Source organism: Salmo salar, chromosome ssa07, assembly GCF_905237065.1.
Source record: "Salmo salar chromosome ssa07, Ssal_v3.1, whole genome shotgun sequence".
NCBI lineage: Eukaryota > Metazoa > Chordata > Actinopteri > Salmoniformes > Salmonidae > Salmo > Salmo salar.
Window position 1 is genome coordinate 23,459,807 of NC_059448.1, and position 16,246 is coordinate 23,476,052.

At 48.9% G+C, this 16,246-nt stretch overlaps 1 protein-coding gene across 1 annotated transcript in view; it reads left to right on the forward strand.

Moving 5' to 3' along the window:
• Positions 1-16,246, forward strand: part of dnah2 (dynein, axonemal, heavy chain 2) — a 208,258-nt gene that overhangs the window by 135,331 nt on the left and 56,681 nt on the right. The window contains 12 exon segments of the mRNA XM_014206991.2: positions 3,420-3,556; positions 3,736-3,873; positions 4,136-4,294; positions 9,595-9,747; positions 10,077-10,168; positions 10,910-11,108; positions 12,471-12,695; positions 13,054-13,158; positions 14,637-14,825; positions 15,018-15,103; positions 15,561-15,691; positions 16,023-16,172. Coding sequence (XP_014062466.2) covers positions 3,420-3,556; positions 3,736-3,873; positions 4,136-4,294; positions 9,595-9,747; positions 10,077-10,168; positions 10,910-11,108; positions 12,471-12,695; positions 13,054-13,158; positions 14,637-14,825; positions 15,018-15,103; positions 15,561-15,691; positions 16,023-16,172 — 1,764 coding nt within the window.

Below are 16,246 nucleotides of genomic sequence, written 5' to 3' on the forward strand. Positions count from 1 at the left end.
CCCTCCCTCCCTCCCTCCCTCCCTCCCTCCCTCCCTCCCCCTCCTCTCTTCTCCCTCTCCAATCCTGTAGCAACACAGCAGAAGACAGACACTACTGTTTCATCTGCTGCCTCCCTCTTCTCTCCCCCACTCCCTCGCTCTCCCCCTCTCTCTCTCTCTACCTCTCCAGCTCTGTAGTCCCTCTGCTCCACAGTACATGTGCTGCTCACTGGAGATACAGGAGGGAGTAGGCACTCAAGGCCAAACTCCAGGCCTCGTTCAACACACACACACACCGCTGGCACTAGCCTCTGTCCCAGTAGAACACACACTCACAAGCATGTACAAACAAGTGCCGTACACACAAACACACACACACACACACACATGTTCGCACACACACTCACACCAGGAATCCACTAAGAGGGAAAGTGTTTGTTCATTTGCCCTATTTTGGTATTTCTTCATTAATCACACAAACGAGTCCACCATTCTTTTATATAGTTCACCATGGCACACCCACCATTTTGTCACCAAGCGTTTCAATAGGATTAAATGTCACACTGTGTTCTTTCTGTGTTCGCCAAACCCAGTTCTCTTCCCCTGTGGGTCCAGCCCACACTCACTCTGTCCTACTATGTGTACTGGAGGGGGTGTAACTGGTCCCTGTCCCTGCTGATTCTCGCCTTCTCTCTACTCTCTCTCTCTCTCTCTCTCTACTCTCTACTCTCTCTACTCTCTCTCTCTCTCTCTCTCTCTCTCCCTTCTGTCTCTCTCTCTCCCTTCTCTCTCTCTCCCTTCTCTCTCTCTCTCCCTTCTCTCTCTCTCCCTTCTCTCTCCCCCTTCTCTCTCTCCCTTCTCTCTCTCTCTCTCTCCCCCTTCTCTTTCTCTCTCTTCTCTCCTTCCTCTCTCTCTCTGCACACTGATGCAGAGAGACGGTGTGAGTCTCCACTCTGAGCGGCTGTTAAGCTGTGTAGCTCGTCACAGGACCACACACTCATACGGTACGTCAGTGCCTATACTCATATAGACTGATTCCATCTATTCTTCTGAATGACCTCAAATGGAGGCTAACCTTGTCCCTCCACTCTCTACCTTTATGGATCTCTCTGGTTCCCCCTTTTCCTTCCCATTGAACATTTTGTGCCCCTATATATCCACCATTCATTTCAGTGTCTGTTCCCCATCTCTTCCACCCATTGCCTCTTTGTCTTTCCATGCTCCCGTACCTTCTTCCTGGGTGCCCTTCGTTGTGGAAGTGTTCCATACTGTATATCCTGGGCTCCCAGTCTTTAGCCAACCCTGGTTGCCCCCTCCTCTCCCTCCTCCCCAACAGGAGTTCCCCATCAGTCCCAAGTCTCTGTCTCAGGGAGAGCTGTATGGTTGCTATGTCCTGGGCTACAGCGAGTGGAAGGACGGAGTGCTCTCTGCTGCCATGTGAGAGGCCTGCGCAGGTTGTGATGCTGCGCCGTGTGCTCGACCAATCCAACTTTGCCTCCCGCCTTCTTTTCTTTTCACCTTCTGTCCTTCCATCCCTGACATCTTTTTTTCCAGGGCGTGCCCATATCATCATCCTGGGTTATATTGCCACATCCTTGTCTTTAGATCTTAGTGTGGAATATTATTTTTCTCTTCTATCTTTTTTTTAAATTTTTTTTATTTTTTTAAATTAAAATATATATATATTTTTTTACCCCTTTTTCTCCCCAATTTCGTTGTATCCAATTGGTAGTTACAGTCTTGTCTCATCGCTGCAACTCCCATACGGACTCGGGAGAGGTGAAGGTTGAGAGCCATGCGTCCTCCGAAACACAACCCAACCAAGCCGCACTGCTTCTTGACACAATGCCCACTTAACCCGGAAGCACCAATGTGCCAGAGGAAACACCATACATCTGGCGACCGTGTCAGCGTGCACTGCGCTCGGCCCGCCACAGGAGTCGCTAGTGCGCGATGGGACAAGGACATCCCTGCCGGCCAAACCCTCCCCTAACCCGGACGACGCTGGGCCAATTGTCCGCCGCCCCATGGGTCTCCGCGACAGAGCCTGGACTCAAACCTGGATCTCTAGTGGCACAGCTAGCACTGCAGCGCCTTAGACTACTGCGCCACTCGGGAGGCTCTGGGTCTGTGTAATCTGAGGGAAATATGTGTCTCTAATATGGCCATATATTTGGCAGGAGGTTAGGATGTGCAGTTCAGTTCTCTCCATCCCATCTGCTGTTTGTTTATGTTCTCTCCCTCCTCTTTTTTGTCCCTCCCTCCCTTTATGAAGTGGAGAATCAGCCCAGAAGGCATGTGGCAGTTTGCTCTGCTGTGTGTGTGTGTGTGTGTGTGTGTGTGTGTGTGTGTGTGTGTGTGTGTGTGTGTGTGTGTGTGTGTGTGTGTGTGTGTGTGTGTGTGTGTGTGTGTGTGTGTGTGTGTGTGTGTGTGTGTGTGTGACAGGTTTGATGATGGCGGTGTGTGGTTAACCACTGGACAGCCAGTGGGGCTGCTGTGTGTCTCTGTCTCCCATATCAAGAGTGTTGAACCTGATGATTGTGTACTGTGGTTTGGTGAATGAGTTGCATATGGCAGAGTAGATAAAGGGGCTGCGTTTCAAACTCGAAAGTAGACAGCCCTAAACCCTCAGCCCTTGAATGACGTTTTACATCGTCACATCCGAGTGAACCTTAAATGTCCCTTGCCCACGCGAGGGAGAGTGATGATCAGAGAGGCAACGTCCTTGGTGGAAATCTAGAAGTTGAGCTTAAAAACAACCAACCTAATGCTATTAATGTACCTAGCCAGCTAACGTAGCTATCTAGCATTCCTGTCAGGTAGCTAGCTACAGTAATCTATAGCTGGTTAGCTAGTTTTCTGGTTTAGTCATTTATTCCAATACATTTCAGAATTCCCCAAAATATTTTTAGGAATCGAGTTACGTTTTATAAGCTCCTCATTATGAGATTAAGCCATTTTGCAAACGTTGTCTATATATATATATTTTTCTTAGAAAGCAAGCTTCATAATTTTGTCTGACATGCTGAAAATGCAGCCGTGTTGATTGAATTTCACACTTCGCAGCCACCAGAGTTTGACATGTGACTACAGTTTGCATTGAATTGTGGGTCATATCAACCCCACAAGTGATCAAAGATCTTCACTCACTCCCTCGAGCTAAATTGAGAGCCGAGGGGGGCAACGTTTCTGAATTGGACCTCCACTTAAGATGGCAATCAAACTGCATCCGGTTTCGACGGGGATTTCCCCTAGGGAAGTGACTAGGGCGAGGGGGTACAAATATCATGTTTGGACTGCGACCAGAGTCTATGAGATTGATGATGACACAGTTTGTGTTGTGATTTGCGTGTGTGTGTATGTGTACGTATGTGCATGCGTGTGTCTGCCCCACTCTTAACCTTGTCCCCCTCCCCCTTTCCCACTACCCCTGGGCCCAGATGAGAAGCCTGATGAAAAGTGGATCGTTTTTGACGGCCCGGTGGACACACTGTGGATCGAGAGCATGAACTCTGTCATGGACGACAACAAGGTTCTCACTCTCATCAACGGAGAGAGAATCTCCATGCCAGAACAGGTGACATGCAAGCGCGCACACACACACACACACACACACAAACACACACAAATGTCTGCATTCAAAATGATATACTAGAAATAGTACAGTAACTACCATCTATAAGTTCTTATCTACAGTATATAGGATCACAATGTAGGGCCGTTACAGTATAATCTTATTTTGTATTGTGTGTGTAGGTGTCTCTGTTGTTTGAGTGTGAGGACCTGTCCCAGGCTTCCCCAGCCACGGTGTCTCGCTGTGGGATGGTCTACAACGACTTCTCAGACCTGGGCTGGAAGCCCTACGTCCAGTCCTGGATGGACAAACGACAGAAGGTAACAGGCTGGCTACACCACAGCTTTACCTGCTGTATGAAGGTGCTCTGATTATTAACCCTTTCTTTTCTCTTTCCTCTCTCCTCTCTCTCTCTTCTTTGCCCCGTCGATCTCCCCCCTCATCTCTCCCTCTCCCTCCCTCCTTTCCTTCTGTCTCTTCTCTCCTTCCCTCTCTCCCCTTTTTGCCTTTTTGCTCGCACCCCACTCTCTCCCCCGTCCCCCTCCCCTCTCTCTCTCTCTCCCTCCCTCCGTCTCCCTGCAGGTTGAAGTGGACTACCTGAAGCGGTTGTTTGATAAGTACACAGAGAAGACCATAGCGTTCAAGAGGCGCAGCTGTAAGGAGCTGGTGGCCATCACCGAGCTCAATGGAGTCTCCTCCCTCTGCCGCCTCTACGACTCACTGGCCACACCCGACAATGGGGTATGTACCATGGCAACCAACAGAAACCGTCTGGCAACACTAACCTTAAGTTGACATGTGTTACTAACTGTTTATCTCAATGCCTCATTGAAGCACTGTACATTCAAAAAAATGCTGGGTTAAAAACAACCCAATTTGGGTTATTTATTAACCCAGCGCTGGGTAAGTATTGGACAGAACACACCCTCGGATATTTTGACTCGACCGAGGCAACCGGGGAGGTCTCAGCTGGCTCATCAGGCTCTCACGCCTCAGCTGGTCATCAGGTTTCTGCGCCTGAGGCGACCGGTCCGCTCCGGATCCCCGGGATCGTCCCTTTGATTGGTGTCCTGCGGCTGGAGCCGAACGCGCCGGGGAGGGGGTACCGTCACGTATGCTCTCTCTCCGGCGCTGTAGGTCACCATGCTCCCACGTCTCAGCCAGATTAACAGGTTTCCCATGCCTCAGCAGAGGTGACCGGTCCGCTCCTGATCCCCAGGATCGTCATTTTGGTCGACGTCCTGCGACTGGAGCCGCGTGTCGGGGAGGGGGTACTGTCACGTGTGCTCCCTGTCCGGCCTCTAGGTCACCAGGCTGCTCGTTATGGCGCACACCTGTCACCGTCGTTACGAGCACCTGCGCGTCATCAGACTCACCTGGACTCCATCACCTCCTTGACTACCTGCCCTATACAGTTGAAGTGGGAAGTTTACATACACTTAGGTTGGAGTCATTGCGCATGACACAAGTCATTTTTCCAAAAATTGTTTACAGACAGATTATTTCACTTATCATTCACTGTATCACAATTCCAGTGGATCAGAAGTTTACATACACTAAGTTGACTGTGCCTTTAAACAGCTTGGAAAATTCCAGAAAATGATGTCATGGCTTTAGTAGCTTCTGATAGGCTAATTGACATAATTTGAGTCAATTGGTGGTGTACCTGTGGATGTATTTCAAGGCCTACCTTCAAACTCAGTGCCTCTTTGCTTGACATCATGAAAATCAAAAGAAATCTGCCAAAACCTCCAAGTCTACAAAAAAATTGTAGACCTCCAGAAGTCTGTTTCATCCTTGGGAGCAATTTCCAAACGCCTGAAGGTACCACGTTCATCTGTACAAACAATAGTACATAAGTATGAACACTATGGTACCACGCAGCCGTCATGCCGCTCAGGAAGGAGACGCGTTCTGTCTCCTAGAGATGAACGTACTTTGGTGCGAAAAGTGCAAATCAATCCCAGAACACCAGCAAAAAGGACCTTGTGAAGATGCTGGAGGAAACAGATACTAAAGTATCTATAGCCACAGTAAAATGAGTCCTATATCGACATAACTTGAAAGGCTGCTCAACAAGGAAGAAGCCACTGCTCCAAAACCGCCATAAAAAAGCCAGACTACGGTTTGCAACTGAACATGGAGACAAAGATCGTACTTTTTGGAGAAATGTCCTCTAGTCTGATGAAACAAAAATAGAACTGTTTGGCCATAATGACCATCGTTATGTTTGGAGGAAAAAGGGGGAGGCTTGCAAGCCGAAGAACACCATCCCAACTGTCAAGCACGGGGGTGGCAGCATCATGTTGTGGGGGTACTTTGCTGCAGGAGGGACTGGTGCACTTCACAAAATAGATTGCATCATGAGGCAGGACAATTATGTGGATATAGTGAAGCAACATCTCAAGACATCAGTCAGGAAGTTAAAGCTTGGTCGCAAATGGGTCTTCCAAATGGACAATGACCCCAAGAATACTTCCAAAGTTGTGGCAAAATGGCCTAAGAACAACAAAGTCAAGGTATTGGAGTGGCCATCACAAAGCCCTGACCTCAATCCTATAGAAAATTTGTGGGCATAATTGAAAAAGCGTGTGTGAGCAAGGAGGCCTAGAAACCTGACTCAGTCACACCATCTCTGTCAGGAGGAATGGGCCAAAATTCACCCAACTTATTGTGGGAAGCTTGTGGAAGGCTACCCGAAATGTTTGACCCAAGTTAAACAATTTAAAGGCAATGCTACCAAATACTAATTGAGTGTATGTAAACTTCTGACCCACTGGGAATGTGATGAAAGAAATAAAAGCTGAAATAAATTATTCTCTCTACTATTATTCGGACATTTCACATTCTTAAAATAAAGTGGTGATCCTAACTGACCTAAGACAAGGAATTTTTACTAGGATTAAATGTCAGGAATTGTGAAAAACTGAGTTTAAATGTATTTGGCTAAGGTGTATGTAAACTTCCGACTTCAACTGTATATGTCACTCCCTTTGGTTCCTCCCCAGGCGTCATTGTTTCTGTTTCAGTTTCATGTCTGTGTGCTGTTCGAGTTTCTTGTTTTGTATTATGTTCCGTTTATTTATTAAAACACTCACTCCCTCAACTTGCTTCCAGACTCTCAGCGCACATCGTTACACAAACCATCTCAATTGGGTTGCCAGGTCATCTGATGCAGCACTCCATCACTCTCCTTCTTGGTCAAATAGCCCTTACACAGCCTGGAGGTTTGTTGGGTCATTGTCCTGTTGAAAAACAAATGATAGTCTCACTAAGCGCAAACAGATGGGATGGCGTATCGCTGCAGAATGCTGTGGTAGCCATGCTGGTTAAGTGTGCCTTGAATTCTAAATAAATCACTGACAGTGTCACCAGCAAAGCACCATCACACCTCCTCCTCCATGCTTCACGGTGGGAACCACACATGCAGAGATCCGTTCACTTCCTCTGCGTCTCACAAAGACACGGCGGTTGAAACCAAAAATCTCACATTTGGACTCATCAGACCAAAGGCCAGATTTTCACCCGTCTAATGTCCATTGCTCATGTTTTTTGGGCCAAGCAAGTCTCTTCTTATTATTGGTGTCCTTTAGTGGTGGTTTCTTTGCAGCAATTTGACCATGAAGACCTGATTCACACAGTCTCCTCTGAACCGTTGATGTTGAGATGTGTCTGATACTTGAACTGTGTGAAGCATTTATTGGGCTGCAATCTGAGGTGCAGTTATTATGTTATTTGTACATTTTTTTTTGCCCCTTTTTCTCCCCAATTTCATGGTATCGAATTGGTAGTTACAGTCTTGTCCCATCGCTGCAACTCCCGTACGGACTCGGGAGAGGCGAAGGTCGAGAGCCGTGCGTCCTCCGAAACACGACCCAGGCAAGCCGCACTGCTTCTTGACACAATGCCCACTTAACCCGGAAGCCAAATAGGTGCCAGTACTCAATTTGGGTTGCCCGTACTGTTTATACACTGCTCAAAAAAAATAAAGGGAACACTTAAACAACACATCCTAGATCTGAATGAAAGAAATAATCTTATTAAACACTTTTTTCTTTACATAGTTAAATGTGCTGACAACAAAATCACACAAAAATAATCAATGGAAATCCAATTTATCAACCCATGGAGGTCTGGATTTGGAGTCACACTCAAAATTAAAGTGGAAAACCACACTACAGGCTGATCCAACTTTGATGTAATGTCCTTAAAACAAGTCAAAATGAGGCTCAGTAGTGTGTGTGGCCTCCACGTGCCTGTATGACCTCCCTACAACGCCTGGGCATGCTCCTGATGAGGTGGCGGATGGTCTCCTGAGGGATCTCCTCCCAGACCTGGACTAAAGCATCCGCCATCTCCTGGACAGTCTGTGGTGCAACATGGCGTTGGTGGATGGAGCGAGACATGATGTCCCAGATGTGCTCAATTGGATTCAGGTCTGGGGAATGGGCGGGCCAGTCCATAGCATCAATGCCTTCCTCTTGCAGGAACTGCTGACACACTCCAGCCACATGAGGTCTAGCATTGTCTTGCATTAGGAGGAACCCAGGGCCAACTGCACCAGCATATGGTCTCACAAGGGGTTTGAGGATCTCATCTCGGTACCTAATGGCAGTCAGGCTACCTCTGGCGAGCACATGGAGGGCTGTGCGGCCCCCCAAAGAAATGCCACCCCACACCATGACTGACCCACCGCCAACCGGTCATGCTGGAGGATGTTGCAGGCAGCAGAATGTTCTCCACGGCGTCTCCAGACTCTGTCACGTCTGTCACATGTGCTCAGTGTGAACCTGCTTTCATCTGTGAAGTGCACAGGATGCCAGTGGCGAATTTGCCAATCTTGGTGTTCTCTGGCAAATGCCAAACGTCCTGCACGGTGTTGGGCTGTAAGCACAACCCCCACCTGTGGACGTCGGGCCCTCATACCACCCTCATGGAGTCTGTTTCTGACCGTTTGAGCAGACACATGCACATTTGTGGCCTGCTGGAGGTCATTTTGCAGGGCTCTGGCAGTGCTCCTCCTGCTCCTCCTTGCACAAAGGCGGAGGTAGCGGTCCTGCTGCTGGGTTGTTGCCCTCCTACGGCCTCCTCCACGTCTCCTGATGTACTGGCCTGTCTCCTGGTAGCGCCTCCATGCTCTGGACACTACGCTGACAGACACAGCAAACCTTCTTGCCACAGCTCGCATTGATGTGCCATCCTGGATGAGATGCACTACCTGAGCCACTTGTGTGGGTTGTAGACTCAGTCTCGTGCTACCACTAGAGTGAAAGCACCGCCAGCATTCAAAAGTGACCAAAACATCAGCCAGGAAGCATAGGAACTGAGAAGTGGTCTGTGGTCACCCCCTGCAGAACCACTCCTTTATTGGGGGTGTCTTGCTTATTGCCTATAATTTCCACCTGTTGTCTATTCCATTTTCACAACAGCATGTGAAATTTATTGTCAATCAGTGTTGCGTCTTAACTGGACAGTTTGATTTCACAGAAGTGTGATTGACTTGGAGTTACATTGTGTTGTTTAAGTGTTCCCTTTATTTTTTTGAGCAGTATATTTAGCTGCAGGAGCTCCACAGTACTTTTGAGCTAATATTCTATAAGAGGAGCTCAAGCAGTAGAACATTTGAGGTGCCTGTACTCAGCTCCGGAGAGCTCCTGCCCAAGTCAAGCACTGCCACTAGGTCATATCTCAATAACCCAGCATCAATAACCCAGCACCCAGCATCAATAACCCAGCACCCAGCATCAATGACATAGCACCCAGCATCAATAACCCAGCACCCAGCATCAATAACCCAGCAGTTTTTAAAGAAAACAACACAACTACGTGAGTGACCCAACACCTTCAAACCAGGAGTTGGGTCAACCAAACAAACCAACATTGTATTCCTTGCTGGTTCAATAAAGACTCTCTCTCTTTCTCTGTCTATTCCCCTCCCTGTCTCTCTCTCTCTCCCTCCCTGTCTCTCTCTCTCTGTCTATTCCCCTCCCTGTCTCTCTCTCCTTCCCTGTGTCTCTCTCCTTCCCTGTCTCTCCACCCAGGTGAACCCCTCTGACTCTGACCACTACGGTCGTATGGTTGAGTTGTGGTTCATCTTCAGTCTCATCTGGTCCATCTGTGCCTCGGTCGACGAGGGCGGTCGTAAGACGATCGACAACTTCCTCAGAGAGATGGAGGGTACCTTCCCCAATAAGGTGGGGGCATGAAGACACACACATGCACGAGTGCTCACACACACACACACACACACACACACACACACACACACACACACACACACACACACACACAGTACCGTTACACTGTCACAATGAAAAATAATCTTCATTTTATTAACATATCTTTCTAACATATTTCTCTCAATCATTTATGTTTTTGTAGTACAGTATTTTATGCACATATATCAAACACATTTTTGAAATCCCTTTCTAGGTTTATATTACCATGCAGTATATTGGCTGTATTTATGCACAGACGTTGAACTGTGTCACTGATGTCTTGTTTTTCCATTTGTCCCTTCCAGGACACCATCTATGAGTACTATGTAGACACTAAGAACAAGACCTGGGCCTCCTTTGAGGACAAGCTGCTCAAGGGCTGGCGCTACGCCGCCAAGTGAGTATGTGTGTCTGTCCGTGTGCGTGTCCCTGTCTGTGTGTGTGTGTATGTGTCTGTGTGTGGCCCTGTGTACCTGAGAGCGGCACCACCACACACGCACACTGCCATGGCCCTCACCTCTACACACTGTATCACTGGACTGTGTGTGTGTGTGTGTGTGTGTGTGTGTGTGTGTGTGTGTGTGTGTGTGTGTGTGTGTGTGTGTGTGTTGTTGGGGTGGGAGGTGTGTATGTGTGTGTGTGTGTGTTGGGGTGGAGGTGTGTATGTGTGTGTGTGTGTGTGTTGGGGTGGGAGGTGTGTATGTGTGTGTGTGTGTGTTGGGGTGGGAGGTGTGTATGTGTGTGTGTGTGTTGGGGTGGGAGGTGTGTGTGTGTGTGTGTTGGGGTGGGAGGTGTGTATGTGTGTGTGTGTTGGGGTGGGAGGTGTGTGCCCTGGTCTGACTGTGGTATTGTAAAGTGGTGTGTTTGATTTCATTCTGTTGTTTATCTATCCTCTCTATCTCTTCTCTCAATATCATCCATCCATCTTGTCACCTTACCCAACCTCACATATCTTTTCTCCCCGTTCATCTCTTTCCATCCCATCCTTCCCTCTCTCTCCCTCCCTCCCCCTTCCATCCATCTCTCCCTCATCCTTCCATCCATCCCTCCCTCTCCCCCATCCCTCCCTCCCCCTTCCCTCTCTCTCCCTCCCTCTCCCCCATCCCTCCCTCCCCCCTTCCCTCTCTCCCTCCCCCAGTGCTCCGTTCTATAAGATCATGGTGCCCACGGTGGACACGGTGCGTTATAACTTCCTGGTGCGGGCTCTGGTGACAGGGCAGTACCCGGTGTTGATGACGGGTCCGGTGGGCACGGGGAAGACCTCGGTGGCACAGAGTGTTCTGCAGGGACTGGACTCCTCCAAGTGGGCGGTCCTCACTGTCAACATGTCCTCACAGGTGAGACAGGACCGACAACCTCTAACAACCTTCCTGGAACCTTTCATCAATCCCCAAACAACCTAGTTGTGACATATCAGTAACTTCACAGTAACCGCCCTGCCAACCTTCATGTAACCTCCCACCAACCTACCTGTAGCCAGCACAACCTTCCACCTCACACTAACCTTCCACCAACCTCTCAGCTTCCTCCAGCAACAGTCTTGTCACGCTAAGTTCTATATAACGGGACATGTTACACTATTTATGCCAAACAACACGTTCTTTGTCTATTATTAAGATTGCACTGTAGATCCTACATGAGACTGTTCATGTCAGGCTTAGATATTGTAAAGCCATAATCTCCAGCTAAAAATACTTTGGACCAGCCGCCACAGCTTCCAGAGGCAGAGTAGGGGGTAATAAACTATGATTAAAGTGAGTGCGTGCGTGCGTGTGTGTGTGTGTGTGTGTGTGTGTGTGTGTTGGTTTACTACACCGGGTTGAATAGCCTTCAGCTCAGGTTCCTACTATTTCAGAGTACACGGCTCTCACTCACAAGGCGCCAAAATTAGCTGAGTCACGTACGTCAGGCCGCACTGCCCACGACCCGCCAACCCTGATGCGCGCACACACACACAAACACACACACACCTGAACACTCATTACATTACAGGAGGTTGTGTGATGGAAGTCCTCATAAAAGCAGCACCACCATTATCATTATCCATCACATCCAACCATCATCATTAACATCACCTGGATAACTTAGAGGGGGGGGGACTGGAGGTAAAGTTGGAGAGAGAGACCATCAACTCTCTGTCCGTCGGTCCATCCATCTACTGTTCACTCTGTCAACCCCTCTCTGACTCGGTCAGTCTTCTGCTGTCCCCTTTTCACTAATGTATACCTCTTTTACTCTGGCTAATACCTCTCTTCCTGTAACTACCTTATCCCTTTTACTCTTTATCCCCCCCACCCACCCACCCACCCACCCACCCACCCACCCACTCTCTCTATCTCTCTCTCTCTCTCTCTCTCTCTCTCTCTCTCTACACACACCCAACCGGCCCCTTTCTCTCTCTCTGACCCCTACTCTATCTTTCTGACCCCCCCCTCTCTCTCTCTCTCTCTCTCTCTCTCACACCCGACTGGCCCCTCTCTATCTATCTCTCTCTCTCTCTTTCTCTCTCTCTCTATCTCTCTCTCTCTCTCACACACACCCAACCGGCCCCTCTCTCTCTCTCTCTCTGACCCCTACTCTATCTTTTTGACCCCCCCCCCTCTCTCTCTCTCTCTCTCTCTCTCTCTCACACACACAGTCCCCCTCTGTCTCCCCATCTAACCAGTCCCCCTCTCTCCCCTCTGTCTCCACCTGTCCAGACCACGTCCAACAACGTACAGGCCATCATTGAGAGTCGTGTGGAGAAGAGGACTAAAGGTGTGTATGTACCTGTGGGCGGAAAGCGCATGCTGGCCTTCCTGGATGACCTGAACATGCCGGCCAACGACGACTTTGGCTCCCAGCCGCCGCTGGAGCTGCTCCGCCTCTGGATCGACTACGGCTTCTGGTACGACCGGCAGAAACAGACCCTCAAGTGTGTCAAGGTGAGATGAGAGGGGTGGGGGTACCAGACACCGTGTGTCGGGGGGGTGACTCATTATTACTAAGTTCCTTAGTTCCCTCTCCTTAGGTATTTATTTGTAGGTATTTTGTTTTAGGACGATTGTGTGTGTGTGTTGAATTCATCTTTCGGTTTATGTGTATGCTGCACATGTTCATGCATTCTATGCCTGTGTGAATGTGTTTGTGCTGAATGTGCTGTTTTAACCATTGTGTGTGTGTGTGTGTGTGTGTGTGTGTGTGTGTGTGTGTGTGTGTGTGTGTGTGTGTGTGTGTGTGTGTGTGTGTGTGTGTGTGTGTGTGTGTGTGTGTGTGTGTGTGTGTGTGTGTGTGTGTGTACAGGACATGTTCCTGCTGGCGTCTATGGGTCCACCTGGTGGGGGGAGGACTCACATCTCAGGCCGCCTGCAGAGCCGCTTCAACCTCATCAACATGACCTTCCCTACTGTCAGTCACACACACATAACCACATAACCACACACATTTATTCAGCTTCTGCTCAATGCTGCTTTCTCCTCCTCTGCAATCCTCCCCCTCCTCTTTCTCTACCTCTTCTCTGCTAGTGACCTCCCTCCTTCTTCATCACCTACATTCCTCACCACCTCTTTTTCTCCTCTTCCCCTCCCCTGCTTTACTCTTCATTTTCTCCTCCTGTCCTCCCTGTCCTCCTCATCTCCTTCTCCTCTTCTCTCCTCTCTCTCTTCTCTGTGTGTTTCAGGTCAGTCAGTATCACTGCAGAGCCATGTTTCCTGATAATGAGTCTGTTCTTTCTCTGACACGTCATCCTCCTTCATCATCCTTTCCCTGTCTCTCGCTCTCTCTCCCTATCTCTCACTCTCTCACCCCACCCCACCCTCTCTCTCTCTCTCACCCCACCCTCTCTTTCTCTCTCTCTCTCTCTCTCTCTCTCTCTCTCTCTCTCTCTCTCTCTCTCTCTCTCTCTCTCTCTCTCTCTCTCTCTCTCTCTCACCCCACCCTGTCTCTCTTTCTCCATCTCTCTCTCTTCATCTCAGCAGAATTCCCCTGATTATCCTGATGGTGATGATGATAATGACAACAAGGAAAATGTGCCACTGCACCCTCATTTAGAAGACAGGAAAAGCATGATGGATGTGATGTCTCCTTTTCCTTTCATTTTTCTGTTGGCTTCTCCCTTTTCGCTCTCTCTGACGTCTCTTTTTTGATCACTCCTTCCCCTCCCACCTCCCACCTTACCTCTCTTCTCTCCTCATCTTTCTTTTCAATTATCACTCTTCTTCTGCGCTGAGTTCTGCCTCCATCTTATCTGTTCTCACTTTCTCCCTCTTTCTCCCTCTTTCTCCTCTCGAACCCACTCTCCTCTGACACGGTCCTCCTTCACTCCTTTCTCTCACTCTCTCATCTCTGTTGCATCCTCCCCCTCTCCCCTTGCTCTCTCCATCTGCTTCCTCTATCCTCTCCCCTGCTCTCTCATCCTCTTCCTCTATCCTCTACCCTGCTTTCTCCATCTCCTTCCTCTATCCTCTACCCTGCTCTCTCCATCTCCTTCCTCTATCCTCTCCCCTGCTCTCTCCATCTCCTTTGTCTATCCTCTCCCTGCTCTCTCCATCCTCTTCCTCCCTGTCTTCCCCGCTCTCTCCATCCTCTTTCCCCCTGCTCTCTCCATCCTCTTCCTCTATCCTCACCCCTGCCTCTCTTATCAATTTTCACACTTTTTCTCTCTCTCAACTCTGTCACGTGTACGTTTACTCCTCTTTCACTTCTTTCTGGGTTTCTTTCTTTCCTCACTCCCTCTCCTCTTTCTCTCCCCCTCTCCAGGAGTCTCAGATCAAGCACAGCTACGTCACTATGATCACTCAGAAGCTCTTGTGCTCTCCCTTCCTCTCCTCCTGCCCCTCTCTCCTCTTTCATCCCTCCCTCACCTCCCCTCTCCTCTCTCTCTCCAGGAGTCTCAGATCAAGCGTATCTATGGTACTATGATCAACCAGAAGCTGCAGGAGTTTGAGGAGGAGGTGAAGCCTATAGGTTCTGTCCTGACCCAGGCCACCTTGGAGCTCTACTACTCTACCGTCGCCCGCTTCCTGCCCACGCCCGCCAAGATACACTACCTCTTCAACCTCAGAGACATCTCCAGGGTAGGGGCTACACACACACGCCATGACATACACACAGACATACATACACACACACGCGCAAGTCATACTGTATGTGTCGACTTTCACTCAATCTCTCTTAATCCTGGTGTTCAGTGTCTGGGGTTTAGGTATAGATTAACAGTGGACATGTGTTTCTGTGCGTCAATAAGCTCTCGTCTCCTCCTTCTCTAGGTGTTTCAGGGGTTACTGCGAGCTCACAGAGACTTCCACGACACCAAGCAGAGCATCACCAGACTCTGGATACACGAGTGCTTCAGGTATACTGCTCTCTATCCCTCGTTATAAACTGGCTGGTTCCAGCCCTGAATGCTGATTGGCTGACAGCCGTGGTATACCACGGGAATGACAAAACATTTATTTTTACTGCTCTAATTACATTAGTAACCAGTTTATAATAGCAATAAGGCACCTCGGAGGTTTGTGGTACATGGCCAAATATACCACAGCTAAGGGCTGTATCCAGGCACTCCACGTTGCGTCGTGCTTAAGAACATCCCTTAGCCGCGATATATTGGCCGTATACCACACCCCCTCGGGCCAGCTTAAATATATTATACTAAGACATAGGATAAGAGAAACATTCATTGTTCCCAAGGAGACAATAGTCTCTACCACTACAGTATATACTGTGTACATTCTGTCTACATGGGTGACATGCAGCACTGATGGGACAGTGTCCCTGACTCCTCTGGTCTCATCTCTCCCCATCCCCAGGGTGTTCTCAGACCGTCTGGTGGACCAGAGTGACACAGAGGCCTTCGTAGGGCTGCTGGCTGAGAAACTAGGCTCTCTGTTTGAACTCACCTACCACAGCATCTGCCCCAACAAACAACCACCCATATTCGGTACTAACAAACGCTCACTCGCGGTATCTCACACACACACACACACACACACACACACACACACATGGGACTGGGAGGATGGGATGGATCGTTCTTTAACTAGTCTGACTGATGAATGGATGTGTGTGTACATTGACAAGCGGACTGAATGAAGGATCGATTTAGGTATAGATTGATGAGTGGTTTGTAATTAGTAGACCGGTTGGTTGGTTGATTGATTACAACAGCTCTGTCTCCCGAGAGCTGTTTACAGACGTCTTGTATGTCAATATAACTATGTGTGTGTGTTTGCGTGCGTGTGTGTCTCTCTCTCTCTCTCTCTCTCTCTCAGGGGACTTCCTGAAGGAGCCTCGTGTGTATGAGGATCTAGTGGACTTCAAGATGTTGAAGGGTTTCATGGAGTCTCAGCTGGAGGACTACAACCTGACCCCTGGAGTGGTACCCATGTCCCTGGTGCTGTTCAGAGACGCCATAGAACACAGTGAGTAGTAGGACTGATCGATCGTCTATGATGATAATGATAGTCAGTATAGTACATATGAATACTGCATTTCA